The sequence below is a fragment of the Tauraco erythrolophus genome, chromosome 21 (assembly GCF_009769465.1).
Source record: "Tauraco erythrolophus isolate bTauEry1 chromosome 21, bTauEry1.pri, whole genome shotgun sequence".
NCBI lineage: Eukaryota > Metazoa > Chordata > Aves > Musophagiformes > Musophagidae > Tauraco > Tauraco erythrolophus.
Window position 1 is genome coordinate 5,797,012 of NC_141485.1, and position 15,668 is coordinate 5,812,679.

A 15,668-nucleotide genomic window follows, 5' to 3' on the forward strand; every position below is an offset into this window, starting at 1 on the left:
GAGAGACCTGTGTCTTGGGGATTGTGTGTCTGGACTAGGTGTTCCCAGGTCTAGCAGCAAAGCCACAGTTGCTTCTGTATCTTAAAATGAATTTATATCTGCACGTTTCATGGCAAACGTTGTGTTGAGGTCTGAGCAGACAGTCGTTTCAAGCGGTGGCGTTGCCATCAGCTGTGTTGGAGCAGCATCTTTCAGACTGACTGTCCCCAGAAGTAATTTGCAGAGATTAAGGTGTAAAAGCGGGGAGTCCCTGGGGGGAGAGCAGTGGTATGGATCTCCTAAGGCAGAGATATTAGCAGCAGATGAGGCAAAAGGTGGATCTCGAAGGAGACTGCTGTTGTTCAAGGGAATCCATCTCCTTTTGGGACATGCCTGAGGAGCTGAGATGGGTGAAGAGGGCTGGGCAGAGGAGAGCAAAGCTTCTCCTTGCTCTACTGTTGCAGCAATGAATCCGTTGCTAAACGAAGCGCAAGAATCGATGGGGAAGCCACTGGCTAGACATGCAAACTGCTGCAGGGCCAACCCTGGCAAATCTGCGCTCCTTCCACGCTGGAGCGAAGGGCCTCTCAGTTTGTGGAGACTGTCTGCAAGCATTTAAAAATGGTTAATTTAAACCAAGTATTAAATTAAATCCAAAGGCTCTGAGCACATTCTAGAGCTTACCTTCCCAGAGAGATCTGCCAGATCGCTCTCATCACATCGCTCTTGCGGAGAAGTGTCACTGAGATGGCAGCTCCCACTGGGAGAGATGGACAGAGTCTTGAACGGGGGTGCCAAGGCCTTGCTGGAGTTTGCCGGAGAGTAAATGGAAAATCCCTTTTGCAGATCTCAGCCTTGGTTAGTAATGCTGGCCACCAGAGTTTCCCTATCGAGACATCAAAGCGAGGATTCAGAGGTGTCTCGGTAGTGTAAATCTGGCCGAGAATGAAGGTAAAGTCGAGCGAAGCAGAAGCCAAAAGTCTCCATGGAGAAGGGGGCTGTGGCGAGGCAAGGGCTGGCTGGGAGGAGACTGCATCTCCCAGAGAGGAGAGAGACCCTCTCACTCCGAAGGCAGGTTCCCGGGAGAGGAATGGAGTTCCGGATGCCCGGCTGGCCAAAGGGACCACGTGCAGGGCAGAGTCGGGGAAATCATTGGTGTGACCATGTTGTCCCCGCTCTGGGCGACTGTACCCGAGTCCAGGGCAAGGTTGGAGAATGCCTTTTGGGAAGAGCTCCCACTGCCAGCTCCTTTTGTTCCTTGCAGAGGAGCTGCTTTTCCTTTGACTTCCCTGGGGCCGGGAGAGAGGAAACCCAGGAGGGGGATGAGGAGCACTTTGTACGGCAGTGCGGGAGCCGGGCTGGGCACCGGTGCTGCCTCGCACCAGGAGCTGGTGGGTGCACATCGCCCGGCCCCGGGAGCGCGCGAGCCCGAGGTGTTTGCCATCTGCGCGGCTCTCGGCGGCTGGGGAACACAATGCAGGGCTTCTTCTGCGCTGCGCTTTCCGGGTTTGTTCTGCAGCTGTGCAGTTTGAATGTTAGTGTTTAAACAAGCTGGTATTACACAGGAAATGGCCACCTCCACAGGCCTCCGCAGGCTTGTAACATGGGGTCATTGTGCTTGATATTAATCACCAGGCAGCCCGCGTCCCCGGTGAAGATGGTGGCTTGCACGGGAACGCCGCACGGCACCGCGGCCGGCGGGGATCCAGCGAGCATCACGCTCGCTCCCGTGCCCATCTCCCCTGTCGCCGTCTGCTTGCCCCGGTGTGTGCTTCTCGCCTTGCGGTGATGTGTGCCCATCGCAGACATCCCATCCTTGGCAGAAGCCGCCCCGGCACAGACCCGGCCTCGCCGGGGCCACGCTTCAGCCCGCGCGCTCGCTCGGCTGCGCACTTGTGCCGGCGCTCTCAGCATCGCCTGGCCGGGCTGCGTCCTGTCGGCGTGCAGCTGGGCTGCGCTCACACTGACAGCTACATTAAACCTGGAATCCTGAGGCAATAAAAAAGAAATTAACTCTTATTTTTTTTTCCTGCCCTAGTGGAATAAGCAAATGTAAATGTGTCTGTGGGGAAGTGAACGAACCCCCGTTCTGAGGCGAGACCTCGCGCTAACCCCCTTCTCGCTTCCTCGGTTAGAAGCTCTGGGAGCCTCGTCCCTGTACCTGGGAGCGTCATGCCTGGGCTCGGTGTCAGTAATTCAGGACCTCCCTCCGCAGAGGGACTCCAAAGCCATGGCACTGCACGTACGCAACGCTTCCAGGCACCTGGGCCTGCTTTGGCTTCTCAGGGAGGCTCCGGCACCACCGCACCGTTGGGTGACATAAGCCAGAAGTGCCTGGAGGTGGCCACAGCAGCGTCCTGGGGAGCTTGTGTGACCTTCTAGGGTGAGCGCTCGTCCCAGCAGGAGATCCACTGGGCAGTGTGGTGTTGGCGTCAGCCGTTAGCCCTCGGTGGCTTTGCTGGTGGGTAGCAGCTGGTAAACGATCTTGGTGGTGCTGGTGGTGGGAGATGCAGTGCAGAGGGGGACCTGCACCCAAGGGGAAGGCAGAAAATTGTCAGACCCGCTCTCTGCGGTGCCACCTCCGCGTTGCAGGAGAAAACCAGAGCAGAAACGCTGGCACCACCTTCTTTGCCGGCTTTTTGAAGGCTCTGCAGGGCGCTGTGTGCCAGAGGGCGCTGCCCGGCTGGCAGCCGCTGCCGCAGAGCTGCGCGGGGTTGCGTTGCAGCGGGATTTGGCTACCCGGAGAGCCGGCACAGCCTGTGGTTTGACTGAAGGAAGCCCAGGGTGGAAACCTGACACATCGAGTGCGAATGACAGATGTGGCAAGGCACCGCGAAGCTACGGGGAGCTGAGGATGAAGGGGATAAAGTGACAGGGACTGCTGTCGCACGCAGGGGGTGGCGAGGGGCTGCGCTGCCGGAGGGTCCGGGGATGGGAGAGGAGAGGGGATTGCTGGGCTGGGTAACCGCATGGGTGTCAGCAGCGTGGGCTTGGCGACTGTTCACGTGGCGTTTTTCTGACACGAGGTGCCATGGGGAGGGAGATGGCTCCATCTGTGCTGCTCCTTCCCCCTGCCACCACCCCTGTCCCGCTGCAGATCCCAGTCCTGCCCAGCGTCCTGCTGCTGTTCTCTCCCTCCCTGCTTATCTCCATCCCCTGCCTGCAGCCCTGGTTTTTGGGGAATAGAGGTGAGGTCTCCGCCATGTGTTTCTCTCCCTTCTCCTCCACCCTGGCCCCATGCACTTGGCTGTCTCAGCCCCTTCAGGAACGTCCTCTGCATCGGTCCCTGTCCCCAACAACCCGGTACTCTCGTTCCCCGGCAGTTGCGGGTGCTCTCCCCGTTCCTCTCCTTCTTCCAAGCCAAGCCTTGGTTGCAGCCTGCGCCAGCGGGGCCCCACCAGTGCTATGTGACCGGACTCAGGCAGCCAAGCCCAGTTGCCAGCAGGGCACTGGGGGAGGGCTGAGCCTCCCAAGCCCTGTGCATCTCCCATGGGCAGAGCTTGCCTTGGAGGTGGCCCAGAGCAGCCCTATCACATCCGGTGCTTGTCTCTGCAGCCCGGGATGGAGGATAACTATCAGGGCTGTGGGGCAGTGGATCATTCCTCTTATTATTTTCTTCTTTTGCAGATAGGGGTCGTGGAAAGTTCAGTTCCTTTTAACCCTCGCAGCTCTGTTTATTTTCCAGCTGGTAGCACAAACGCAGTGTTTCCCATTACATCACAAAGGGCCTCGGACAGATCGCTCCGAAAAACGTGTTGCAACTGTTTATTTTTTTCCATATTTAAACATTTCTGACAGCCAGACCTGGCTGAGCCAAGCGATGGAGCTTTGTGAATGAACCCAGCTCCTGGTGTCTGTGCACAGAGGGCTTTGAAGGACCTCTTCTCCTCTGCAGCGTGCGGGCTGGGGCTGGCTCAGGGACGTGGGCGACTCTGCGTTACATGTGTGCTGATTACGTGCCGGGCTTTGATTAATGGCTCCTCATTCTGCCTGGCTCCCAGGACGCTCTTGAAAACAAGATGTTTCATTTCAGTGTGCTTTCCTGGTACATTGATTCCCGTAAATAACCGAGTGCAGACTCTGTCCACCTGGAGCAGTTCAAAGAGCGGGGGGCCTCCCTCCAGCCCTGGGCTCCTTCGGGCCGCGCTGGTCACTGCTGCGCCCTCGGTGATGCTGCCTGCCCCGCGCTTCTCGGTGCTCCGGAAGTGCGGGCTGGAGGAGCAGCCCTCCTCACTGCCACCAGAAGCAGATGAGCCCCGGTTTCCTCTCGTCCCTTCCTTTCGTCCCAGTTCACGCACTCAAAAACCCCAACATGAGTGTTTTTAGAAGCAGGAGGGAGAAGTGCAGTATGAGGCAGCCTGGTCGGCTGCGGTGTCCCTGTGATTGTTGCCTGCTCCCTCCGCGCTGGCTCTCTGTGGTGCTGGACTCTCCCTAGGGTGCGCTCAGCCATGGGGCTGTATGATGGGGATGCATGGAGAGCGGTTCCAGGGCTGTACCAGTGGCCTTGTGTTCACACCCGGCTCTCTGCACGTCACCGCGGCTCTGGGAAGGTGAAACACTGCAGAGGCAGCTTTGCAGGTCACTCACCAGTGTTGAAACCATGGCCAGAAGCAAAACGTGGCTTAACCCCCCTCTGTGGCTGAGGTTTAACTTAAAAAATCTCTGTGCTTCAGAGCGTGGTTGCAACATGTGATTGCAGCGGGTTACAGGGCGGCGAGGGAGAGGGTGCCCAGGGCTGGGCTGGAGCTCCCCAGGCAGGGCTGGAGACCCCCAGGTGCCTCTTTGCCCCAACAGCAGTGCAGGGGATCAGTCTGTCCTCCCAGCAGGCTTTAAAATTGAATAACAAGCGGTGTTTCTCCCACCTGGAACAAGCCGGGTTCCTGCCGGCACTGCACGGAGAAGCTGCTTCCGGCACGTGCACCGACTCGGGAGCAGGCAGAGGTGGGCAGAGCAGCGGGAAGGGCAAGATCCTGAGAGCCGTTGCCATCCAAGGGGACGGGATGGTTGGCGTCAGTGGGTGCGGGTGAGGGTGACGAGCCCTCCTGGGTTTGGTGCCAGCCCAGCTGCTCCGGCAGCCGTGCCGGTGGTGTAGGGTAGCGGCGGCCATGGCGTGCCTCGCCTCGCCTCACCTCTCTGGTATTCGCTGCCGCGTTGCAGGCAACTCCCAATGCATTCCAGCCCCGAATTGCTCACGTCTCTCCTCGTTCTCCCAGGGTCTCAGTAGATGTGTGGGCGACGCTGGCTGACTTCTGTAACATACTGACCACAGTGAATCAGTCGGAGGTGCCCTTGTACAAGGACCCAGATGACGACCTTGCCCTGCTTAGCCTGGAAGAGGATCGGCTGCTCTCGGGCTTCGTTCCCCTGCTGGTCGCCCCCCAGGAGCCCTGCTACGTGGAGAGGACCTCGGACAAGGTCAGCAGTAGGCCAAACATCCCCCCGCGATTCCTCCAGACTTTTATTCTTGGGAAGTTTTCTGTGCAAACGGAACACGATTAAGTCATTGAGAAGGGTGTTAAGGGAAAATATCGACCTTTCAGCCGCTGACATCCAGCTCTGTGTCATGAAAACCCCTCTCGACTTCCTCTGGTGTGTGTGTGCTCGCTGGCATGTTGTATATACGATCATTTCCTCACTTGTTTAAATAGTGCAGCTTGTGTTGGCAGTGCTCTCAGTGCACTCCAAATGGTTTGCATCATGCTTAAAGCACCCTCCCCCTCCCCCCGGCCACAAAACTCTGCCTTAGGAAGGCAGCCAGGACTTTTTTCCTTCTCTAAAGAGGAGAGTGATAAATAGGTGACTAGAGAGAAGCAGACACCATGTGTTAACGTACAAAAGGCTTTTAGGAATATGAAGCATTCCCCACTGCCTGCTCTCTATTTTCCTTTCTTTGCTCTAGGAGCCCATTCTAGCCTGAACTTTCCTTTGGCTGTTTGTTTTTAGAATAATGAAATCAGTTCCCTTGTTGATGTGGGGTTTTGGGTCTGCTCTCTGCTACCACCTGGCCAGAAGGGACCTGGGGGCTGCACTTGGATAACGTGTCCAAAGCTGCTAGGGGATGGCCGAGGCACAATGGCATTTGTTTTGCACACCCTTGGAGGCACGGCAGGATAAGAGTGGCTCTCAACAGTTTCCTGCTTGGAGGCAGGATCGCAGCCCCAGAGACGGTGCTCGATCTGGGAAGCTGCGGCGTTGCGTCCCCGAGCAGTTGGTGGTACGGGAGGGGAAGTGGAGATGCAGGGGCTGGTTTCTGTGGAGAGCCTGCATGCGACGGTGGCAACGAGCCTTCCCGTGTGCCACTTCTTCTTGCTGTTTTCCTGAAATGACGGTGAGAAAATTAGGACCTTTGTCACCAAGGGATCCCAGAGGTGCGAATTTCTGTTTCACTTCTCTGTCTGCCTGACCTGTATTCATGGCGCTGCCCATGGCAGAGGAGCACAGGGTCCCAGTAAAACTGAGAGCTCTCTCGGTTTGGGGAAGCACCTTAGTCTGGGAAGTCACTGTGGAAAAACGGATTTTCAAGGCTCTGTTTGAAGGGGTTAAAGTAACAAGCATGTGGTTGCCATCCATGCCCTAAGGGAGCCTGTTAACCCAGCTGTGCTGTGACCTCAAGGGAGTTCTGCTGGGGACAGTCCCAGTGCCCCACTCTCTGTGCCAGGACTTTTCCCCAGCAGCCATAAACCAGAGACCCTGCAGGCAGGTTGAGCAGCCCGGTCTGATGCCCTGTAAGTTGTGGGAGGGGGATGGTGTTCCCTGAACTCTGCCTCTTCTAACCACACACGGTTTATTCGGAGTGCCATCTACCTGCCCTGCCAGGCACTTGCACTCATGTGCATGAAAGAGGAGACATATCTTTGTCCTATTGCTACACCTGAGCTTCCGAGCTGGGTTTTCTCACTGTCTTGGCTCCCTTCGGTTCTGGTGCTTTATAAACAAATGTTCAACAGCACCAGCAGGAGCCAGTGCCCTTTGCAGCGCAGCAGCAGCCACCCAAGCATCCGGGACCATCAGGCACGGTGGTACCAGCTCCGCTCTGCTGAAGAGGCAGCACAGATCCCAGAGAGAAGGAGGCAGACCTGGCTGTGTCTGTCCCTCCCTTTCTTTTTTTATGGGTTTTTATTTGCTGCCTCTGTGGGTCTTGTTTGGTTTGAAAGTAGCTGACTTTGGAATCGTGATCCCACGCAGCAGGCTGGGGTGTTGGCTGGTGTTTGCGCAGGTCCAAGCCCCTGGGGTGTCGTGTACCGTCTTCTGTCCTCTGCCTTACGCACCAAACGTGTCGCATGGAGGTAGACTGAGGAACCCCCCCCAGTACCAGCCCTACCCGGGGCATGCTGAGCAGAAGCAACAGGTTCTGCAAGGTCTCTTCTCGATCCAGTACTGACCAGTGTTTTCGTTAATGGTCGGACTGGTGAAACAGCAGGTGTGCATATTCGCTTTGCAGAAGACACCTGAGAGGATTAAGGGGAGGCCATTGAGACAGAGCAGAGATCTCAAAAGCCTGACTTCCAAGAAGGAACTGGAAGAGCTGGGCTTTTTAGTCTAGAGGAAATTCGGGGAAAATGCAGTGAGCTGTTGCAGGGTGGAGGAGAACAAGCTGTCCTCCAGCTCCACACTGAAAAGCACAGGAAGGAATGGGCATAAATTGCAGCAGAATAGATTGAGACTAGACTTTAGGAAAGGCTTCATACCTTTGGGTAATTAAGCACTCGAGAGCAGCATCCTTAGCGATTCTGCAGAATCTCTTCAGCCTTGGAGATTTTTAAAAGCAGACTGGGAGGCTTGCTCAGGTACATCTGAACACCTTGGAAAAGGAGACAAAGTGACCTCTTTCGATGCTTCTATCCCATTTTCTGTGTTTCGGTAATGCTCTAGGAAGGGGCTGGAGTGGCAGCTGCGTCATTACAGTCAAACAACTATCTTGTTCCACAAATCTTCTCCTTCTGCAGTATTAATTAAGTGAATTCTTTGACTCTCCAGAAGTGGAGTGTTGTGGAAGGCAGTGCAGACCAAGCCAGGAAGGTATGACTGAGAGCATGAACCCATGTGCCTTTCACAAATGACTGTGAGCAAGACACGAAAAGGCACTTTCCTGCAAAGAAGCCCCTAATTCAACTCAACCGCAGGATCTTTGTATGCGGTCCCCTGTCCACCATCTGCTCCCTGCCCTCCTTTGAGCGTGCAGAGCCCAGACGAATCTGACTCCTCAGCAGATGCATCCCTGGGCTGTTTGCAGTGGAAAGGCACCGTGTCCATGCTGAGCACAGTGGCACAAGGGGATGTGTGTCCCCGTGTCTCGATCAGGCGATGACAGCAGCAGGCACTGCAGTGGGGCAGTTCTGTCTGGCACGTCCCACATCCAGCCACGTCGCAGGAACTTTCCCGTTTAGGTCCTCCTTGTTGGTTGCTGATTGACCGAGCTGCGAGCAGGTGAGAAATGGTATTTCTGTGCAGCGAGAACTCTTCCCAGCACTGATTTTTCATTGCTGTTTAGCAGGAGTTATTTTTCTGCACCCAATTTCTTTCTTTCATATTCTCAGTTTTGACCCAGTTTTCAGCCCAGGTTCCTGACAGCTCTTTGCAGGAGAGGCAAAGAAAACGTATCAGTCTTTATATGGCACCCTGTGAATGTCTAGTGGGCTGGGAGGAGGGTTCTGGTATGCCAAAGTGGCTCTGGGAGGCTCACTGTGATACCTTTCCTATCACTTCTAGGCTTTCTACAGCAAGGATAATATCTCACCTTGCTTGCTGATGTTCCAAATCCTTACCCCATGCTTTTGCAACATAGGGTTTTTCATGAATTTGTTAAATTTTGGAGGAAATGAATCCGTTGAAAGGCAGGACTGGAGAGTGTTGGGCTTAAAATGGTGTTAGGTTATTGGCTCCACCCAGAGGATGGTTGTTTTGTGAGTTATACAGGACAAACACTGTGCTTCCCACTTCTTTTTGTTCTCCACATCCCATTTAGCAGATGGAGCGCAGTATTCAGCCAGAGTTTCTCAGCAAGTTTTTGAGCGTTTGGCCCGGCTCTTATTTTGAGTGAAAATGTTCTGACTCTGTTCGTTGCCATGAATCCGTGCGTTCGGATTCCTGCTGGAGCCAGTGTGACACTTAGAGCTTCCCATCATCTCTTGCACTGTCATTGAAGCTGTAACCAACAAAAGCTGGCTCTGGGGTGAGCATAACTTGGTGATGTTTTCCTGGGCGTATGTTGGGCAGATATCCATTGCAGCTTGTGTGATGGAACACCATCGAACGTACCAGTCAACAGCAAACTATGCAGCCTGGTGCCTGAGCTGTCAGACTGCGTCTGCAGCGTTCGCAGCTGAAGGAGATGCTGCCAGGACCTCTCTTGCCCAACGTTCTACCCAAGGCAGGAGCAGGGAGCAGCAGCATGGGCTGAGTTGAGGTTTGGGAAGAAGGAAGGTAACAGCTGTGGATTCATCAGGTGGTGTGTGGTGCTGCTGTGGGGGACATGTAATGGAAAACCCCTGAGTCATGTTGAGGTTAAAGCAAGTTCTAGCGATGGATCTGAGCTGTGTGTGGGTCTGTTCTTGGGCAGCCCTGGGAACCTGGAGCACATCCTGGTTTCCCCAGCTCCCAATGAACCCTGTTGTCTTGGGAGCATCCTGCTCTGCAGTGGCTCTGTGGAGCTGGTGGCAAGGCTGGAAGAGGACTGCAGATCACTCAGCATGGAGCAGAGCAGGGAGGTCCTTCTCTATGCAGGCACATGGTATCACGGGTTGCCCTCATCCCTGCAAGCTCTGCACGGGCTTGACGTGTGTGTCACCCAAGCCCATGCCTGCAGCCCACGCTCTGCCACATGCCTCAGCCAAGGAGACGTGGAGGAGAAAGTGTTAATGTCCCTTCCCACAATAAACCTCTCTGCATGGGGGGTCCTGAAACCTGAACCTCTCTCTCCTCCCCCAGCCCTGACACACGTTAATAAAAGGTTTTTAAATGCCAATAAAAAGGCAGCAGCCCCAGCTCACCAGGTCCGGGGCCCAGGGTCCTTGGGAAGGCACTTCACAAATGTGTTTTTTGCATTTTCAGGCTTTTGGCTGGTGAATAAGATTGAGGAGAAATACTCCTTCCCCTGATAACAATACAGGGAGACGCAGGATCAGCAGTGTGTGGATTAAAACCAGACGGTGCATGATTAATACATATGCTTATAGGGCTAGTCACTGTGGTTCCCTCCTCTCAAACAGAAAGGCACTTTTTTTTTCCCTCATGTGCATGCTCATGTGTGGAGTGGACTGTCTCAGATACTCACCACTCAGCCAGTTTCAACCCTGCCTCACCTCACCAGGCAAATGAAAACCCTAAAACGCAAGGCTCTGAAAAATATCCAGCAATGTTTTACTGCTCCAGACCTGCAAACTGGGTGCTGCTTGGCTCCTGTGGTCAGTTAGCTTCCCACACTTGGTGCCATTCTTGTTTCACAAGTGCTTGCTTCCTGCTATTTGCATTCTCACCTGTCAGTGCAGATAGCCTAAAATCCAGGCTTTGTTCTCCTTAGAAAACACAAATCTCTTTCCTCTCTGCTCTCCAGCTGAGATGGACAGTCCAAATTTGACCCTCTCTCTGGTTGCCCCAACATGCTGTAGATTTGCAGAGCTAGTAGCCTTCGAATTAGCTATTTAGGAGCCTTACATAGTAGTTTTGGGCTAAAATTAGTCCTGTCGTGTCATTCACTTCACTTATTTATGGTATTTCAGTCTTCTTAAGACTTGCAGATATCTCTTGGCAATGTGTAGTTGTGTCTGATGCTTCTTGGAAAGGCAGCCCCAGGTTTAAAAGCCCAGGAGGAATAGCTGTCAGAGTCACCAGGCTCTGTCATGCCTCTAAACACCAGAAGTTTTGTACTTTCTGAGACCTGTTGCCTCCTGAGATACCAGGGATGAAATCCACGTCAGAGTGGTCACACTACGGTGATTTTGGGAGGACTTCTTGCAAGGCATCAGGGGAAGGGTAGCAAGACCAGGACTCTGAGAGCACAAGCTCTTTGTAGGCAGAGAGAAAACCCCAGTGAGCAAATGTAAGTGTTTTCTCAGCATCCTTTCCACATTCCCATTCCATAGCCTTTGAGCATCTCCCTCCAGCTGGCAGGCAAATGCATTCAGCCCAGGAGAGCGAGAGCTTCCAGCTTGGAGTTTGGTCCAGAGAGGAAAAGGGAAACTGTGAGCAGAGATCGGAGCCCCAAGAAGGAGAGTCCAAGGAGGAGTCATCCTTGAAAAACTCCTTCCATTCCTGCCTGCCTCGGTTTCCAAACAAGCAGTGAAAGATCCCTGCCACAGGCAGCCCTGCTCGGAGCAAGGACTTGGCAGGAGCTGGCAGCCCCAAGGCGGCGGAGTTAGAAATGTTTATATTTTCTGACCAGTATCTGAACTCCATTCCAGCCTCGACCTTCCCTTTCATGTGGTGCCTTTGGATTGTAAAAGGCAATTAGGCTAAATTATGGGCCATGTTGGAAGATGATGTCATTGGGTGATGGAGGAGAGGGTGGGTTTCATGCCACCACAAAGGTAGCGGGCAGAACATCTCCTGCTTTGAACTCCTCGTCAATCCTTGGCATCTCCTTGAACGGCAGGTGCCAGGGACTGTGTGGGCACCGTGGGAGCCTGCGTGCTCTGCCTTTGCCGGGTGTCATTAGCACAGTGGGAAGTGTCAAACCGAGTCTGTGTCCCTGGGTCAGGGTGGCAGAGGAGGGTATAGTGGTGTCTGTTGTGCTGTTTTAAATATGTGTTCATGGAAATGGGCATGAGGGCTGTCCTAGTGACTGCTGCCGCATCTCCTTGGGTGGTGCAGGGCATCTTCCAGAGAGGTGGTCTGGTCACTTATCGTTTGGTCTCAGTTTTTAATCGTTCTTTAAGCTAAGAGAGTTTTGAGCATGTTCTTAAAACCGCATTTCTCCGACTGAAGGTAAAGGGAACTCAGTGCAAACAAGCACTAGCAGGACACTGAATACAGCCCTGGAGAAATCTGCAATGTGGAATAATAGTTCAGGCTCTTAAAAGGGGGGGTGGGTTTGGGTTTAAAAAAAAAAAAACAACCCGCAATAAATCTAGCGAGTGGAATCCGAGGGAAACGATCCCATCTGGAAAACTCCAGCGCTGGTGCTGCTGAAGGCTTAAGGAGCGATGCAGATCGCAAAAAGAAAACCCTGCAGTCTGAGGATGACAGGCTTCTTAATTGATGTCCATCGCAACTGGTACTCTGCCAGTTTATGTTGGCCACCTTCCAGCGTGCTGTAATTTTGGGGCCAGGTGCGAAGCGTTTCTGTTCCGTCTTGTTCCCAAGCACCTACAGAAGCCTCACACATCTCACTTGAGGCTGCAGCCCTGTAGGAAACAGCTGTACAGGTATAGGTGAAAGGAAATGTCACAGCTGGGCTGGGAGTACTCCCCCGTGCCTTGCCTAGGGCTCTGGTTGGGGGGCCGCTCTCCCACCCCACCGTGCCGGGTTTGAGGAGGTGGCCACCATCGCAGGCACACCTGCCTGTCTGTCAGCAAGGTGCTTTGAACATCAGGGAGCTTCTGGGAAGAACGTCCAGGTTAGAAACCCCCTCGTCCAAGAGGAGCCCACAGTGGTGTGCGTCAGCCCTGGAAGTGAGGAACCCAGCCCTGGAAGTGGGGAACCCAGCCCTGGAGAGCCCCGCGTGCTGGCAAGCCGGGGAGCTGTGGCCATCTCCTCTGGTCTCTTCTCCCTTAGGAAACCACAGGGAAGTTTCTAAAGGAACAAGAGCAGGTCTTGTAGAAGGCGCTCAGCCTTGGTTTCGAAAGGCTGAGAACCCATCAGGATCTTTAGCAGATTGTTGCAGGAGCCAATTTCAGTCGCTGTTAAATGCGTGTGTTATTTCCAGGCTAAATTTGTTTTGTTTCGATTTCCACTAATTGAATTTTGCTGTAAGTTGGGAAGTCCTCCATTGCTGCTCTGACCGCCATATATAAATGTGTCCCAAGTCCCCCCATCCTCATTTGATAAGGTGAATAGGTGGAGTGAGAGATGTGATGGTCTCGGGCACGGTTGGGGCCCCCTGAGCCATTCTCGTGGTGCTTCGGAGCTGTGGCTGTCCACGCTCGATGTGTTGCTCTGCGAGCTGCTGCACCAGCTTTTAAGGAGGAAGTGACCACTGTGCTCTCCTGCTCTCCTCTGTACCCACCAGACCTCTCTGCTCTCCAACGTACCCACCAGCCACTACCAGCATCCCACAACCTTTGCTCCTAGAACGACAACTTTGCATTCAACTGCATTAAACAGCGCGTTGTTTGCTCAGGAGTAGGTGACTGAGCAATTTTGAGTTTTTTATCTCTTGGTGAATTGCTCTCTCCAAAGATTGGGAGAGTAGGATACGGTGTCTAATCTGCCGGCTTTATCAGCAAAGATTTTCTTTGTCCAGGTCACTGAACCTATTGTTAAGCAGCGTAAGCCCAAGCAAGCTTCCCCGTGGCCCTGCCAGAACTGCCCTCCTGTTTACGCTGACATTTTAAGAACCTCTGTTGACCAGATTTTAATCCACCCCGTATCCTGTGCACTGCGGTCTCTGGGGCATACTCGCCTTTCACGGCCTCTCGTCCCAGCCGTGCAGAGTGCTCGGGCTGAGGCCGGCTGCCTGCCTGCTGACACCCAGCCGTGGCATCATCGAGCTGCAGAAACCATGCTGAAGGCAGCAGGAGCTCAAAGCTTTGCAGCTACTGTGCCACAGCCAAGCATTAACAGATCCCGTAGCCCTGACCCCGCAGGCACGATGGCGAGGAGGACCTGGGGGGTAACAGTACCCCCAGTCCAGCACCCCTGTGCAGAGCTGGGGTCCTGCTGGTTTGCCTCTGTCCTGAAGCTGAGAGGTGGTGTGTGAGAACTGCAGTCTCACTACGAGGTGAGGAACCACCTGCCAACGTGTTAAGATCCAGTTACACATGTTCTCTTAACGTGCCTGTTAGCGAGCGTGAGAGCGGCTTTGTGGTCTGGACGCGGCTTGCAGGGAAGTGCGAGGTGCTGCCTTCCAGGCAGCCCCATCTCTTGACGGGGAAAATGGGAAGGGAAGAACCAGCAGTTGGTGGAAACAACCTTCCCTACTCCTGCAATGCCTCTTTCCTGGCACTTGGAGGGCGCGAGTAACACCCCGGAGCATGGGGAAGCCATGGGGAATTTGCTTAGGCGACTCGTGACATTTCCATCCCTTCCTCCGCTGCTTTCCCTCAGCCTTAGATCCACCTCTGCCTCTCCTCCCGGCTCGTCTTGGACAGGGCACTTTAGCCACGGCGTCGGCTCCAAGTGAATCAGGCAGCCTGGGCGTGAGCCGCGCACGTGCACCAGCACGTGTGGGTTCCTCAGCCAGCACGGCTCAGTTTGGCTCTGGTGTCAGCAAAAGGCTCTTCTAAAGTGTTTTCTGGAAGTGCTATGTGATCATCAGCTCGAGGCAGAGACTGGCAGGATAAATCAGCCTTGTCCCGTGCCTGCTTCCAGGCGGCGTTGGATCTTTCCTTGCGGATCAGATGATGCTGGTTGTTGAACATCCTCGCTTCTGTCATCGTCAGGCCGGGTTTATGTAATGAGACGGAAAACTTATTTGTGTTCAGTATTTTTGTCCTAAAAGCTGCCTTCAGAGGTTTGGCATGGACTCTTGGGAAACCTCCTGTTCCAGAAACTCACTGACCACCTGTCCCCGGAGTCGGTATCAGTGGCGTGACCTAGGAAAGGAGAGTCAAACCGTGAAGCCTCCTGTGCAGCACCTCCTCGGCGTACGCTGCGTGCACCGTTTGCTTCCCTTGGGATTTTGCAGCAGGTAACGACCTCGCTTCTGCCGCATCGGCACCCGAATGGTACAAAACCTGCCACGTCTTGGCAGGACGTCAGGCCCAGAGAGTGCACAGATCTGGCCATAAAAGAGGTATTCACCATGAGTTTAGTGTACTCGGAATGACATATTAGAGTCCAGACCTCGTGGAATTTGCTGATTAGTCTGTAAGTATATTGAAAGGCCTCATTAAAACACCATTAATGCTGGATCCTCTCCCAATGAGCCATCTCTTATTGCTACCTAGAGAAACCTTGAGGAAATGGGAAGGCTGCTCTGGCTGGCTGAGCTGGTCCCTGGGCATGAAGCGTGGCCTCGCCTCGGACAGTCTTTGTGGTGCTCAAGACTTAATGTGGCGCTTCTGATTGAGCAGGGGGTCCCTGGGACTCAAGGTTGCCTCTTTGGCTTGTGCTTTACCAACTGGATATGCCGTGACCACTCAGACTCTGCACTCAGTCCTTGACCTGACTCTTCATCTCTGACCCTGCCCTAGCTTCGAGGGTGACCCTGTTTCATGGCACTGCTTAGATTTTGTCTTTGACCAAGTGAAATGCTTAAAACGTCTCTGCTGAAGACGATGACGGCTGTGGTATCCACCAACGCAGCTATTGGAAGGACCTCAGGAAACCTGAAAAAAGACCCAATTAATAACTCCTCATTGTTATCCTGAATAAGAAAGATCCACGTCCTGGGAAGCTTGCCAGAGAAGTGGACTGGGTGGAATGCAGGGAGCGGTCAGCCCAAATAACAGATGGGGATCTACTCTGTCTCTACGGGAGACGGAAGGTGACCTCTGTCATTGAGCTTGGAGTCTGCTCCCCACGTTTCTGCTCCCAGATGGACCTCACGTTGTTTTTGTGGATGCCGAATCCATCTGCTGGTGCTGGGCTGA

General features: G+C 54.0%; 1 protein-coding gene across 5 annotated transcripts in view; it reads left to right on the forward strand.

The window, feature by feature from the left end:
* Nucleotides 1-15,668, forward strand: part of SMG6 (SMG6 nonsense mediated mRNA decay factor) — a 114,988-nt gene that overhangs the window by 59,151 nt on the left and 40,169 nt on the right. For all 5 annotated transcript variants that reach the window (XM_086624589.1, XM_086624590.1, XM_086624591.1 and 2 more), the window contains one exon: nucleotides 5,193-5,394. In XM_086624589.1, the coding sequence (XP_086480715.1) occupies nucleotides 5,193-5,394 (202 nt within the window). The remainder of the gene's footprint in view (nucleotides 1-5,192; nucleotides 5,395-15,668) is intronic.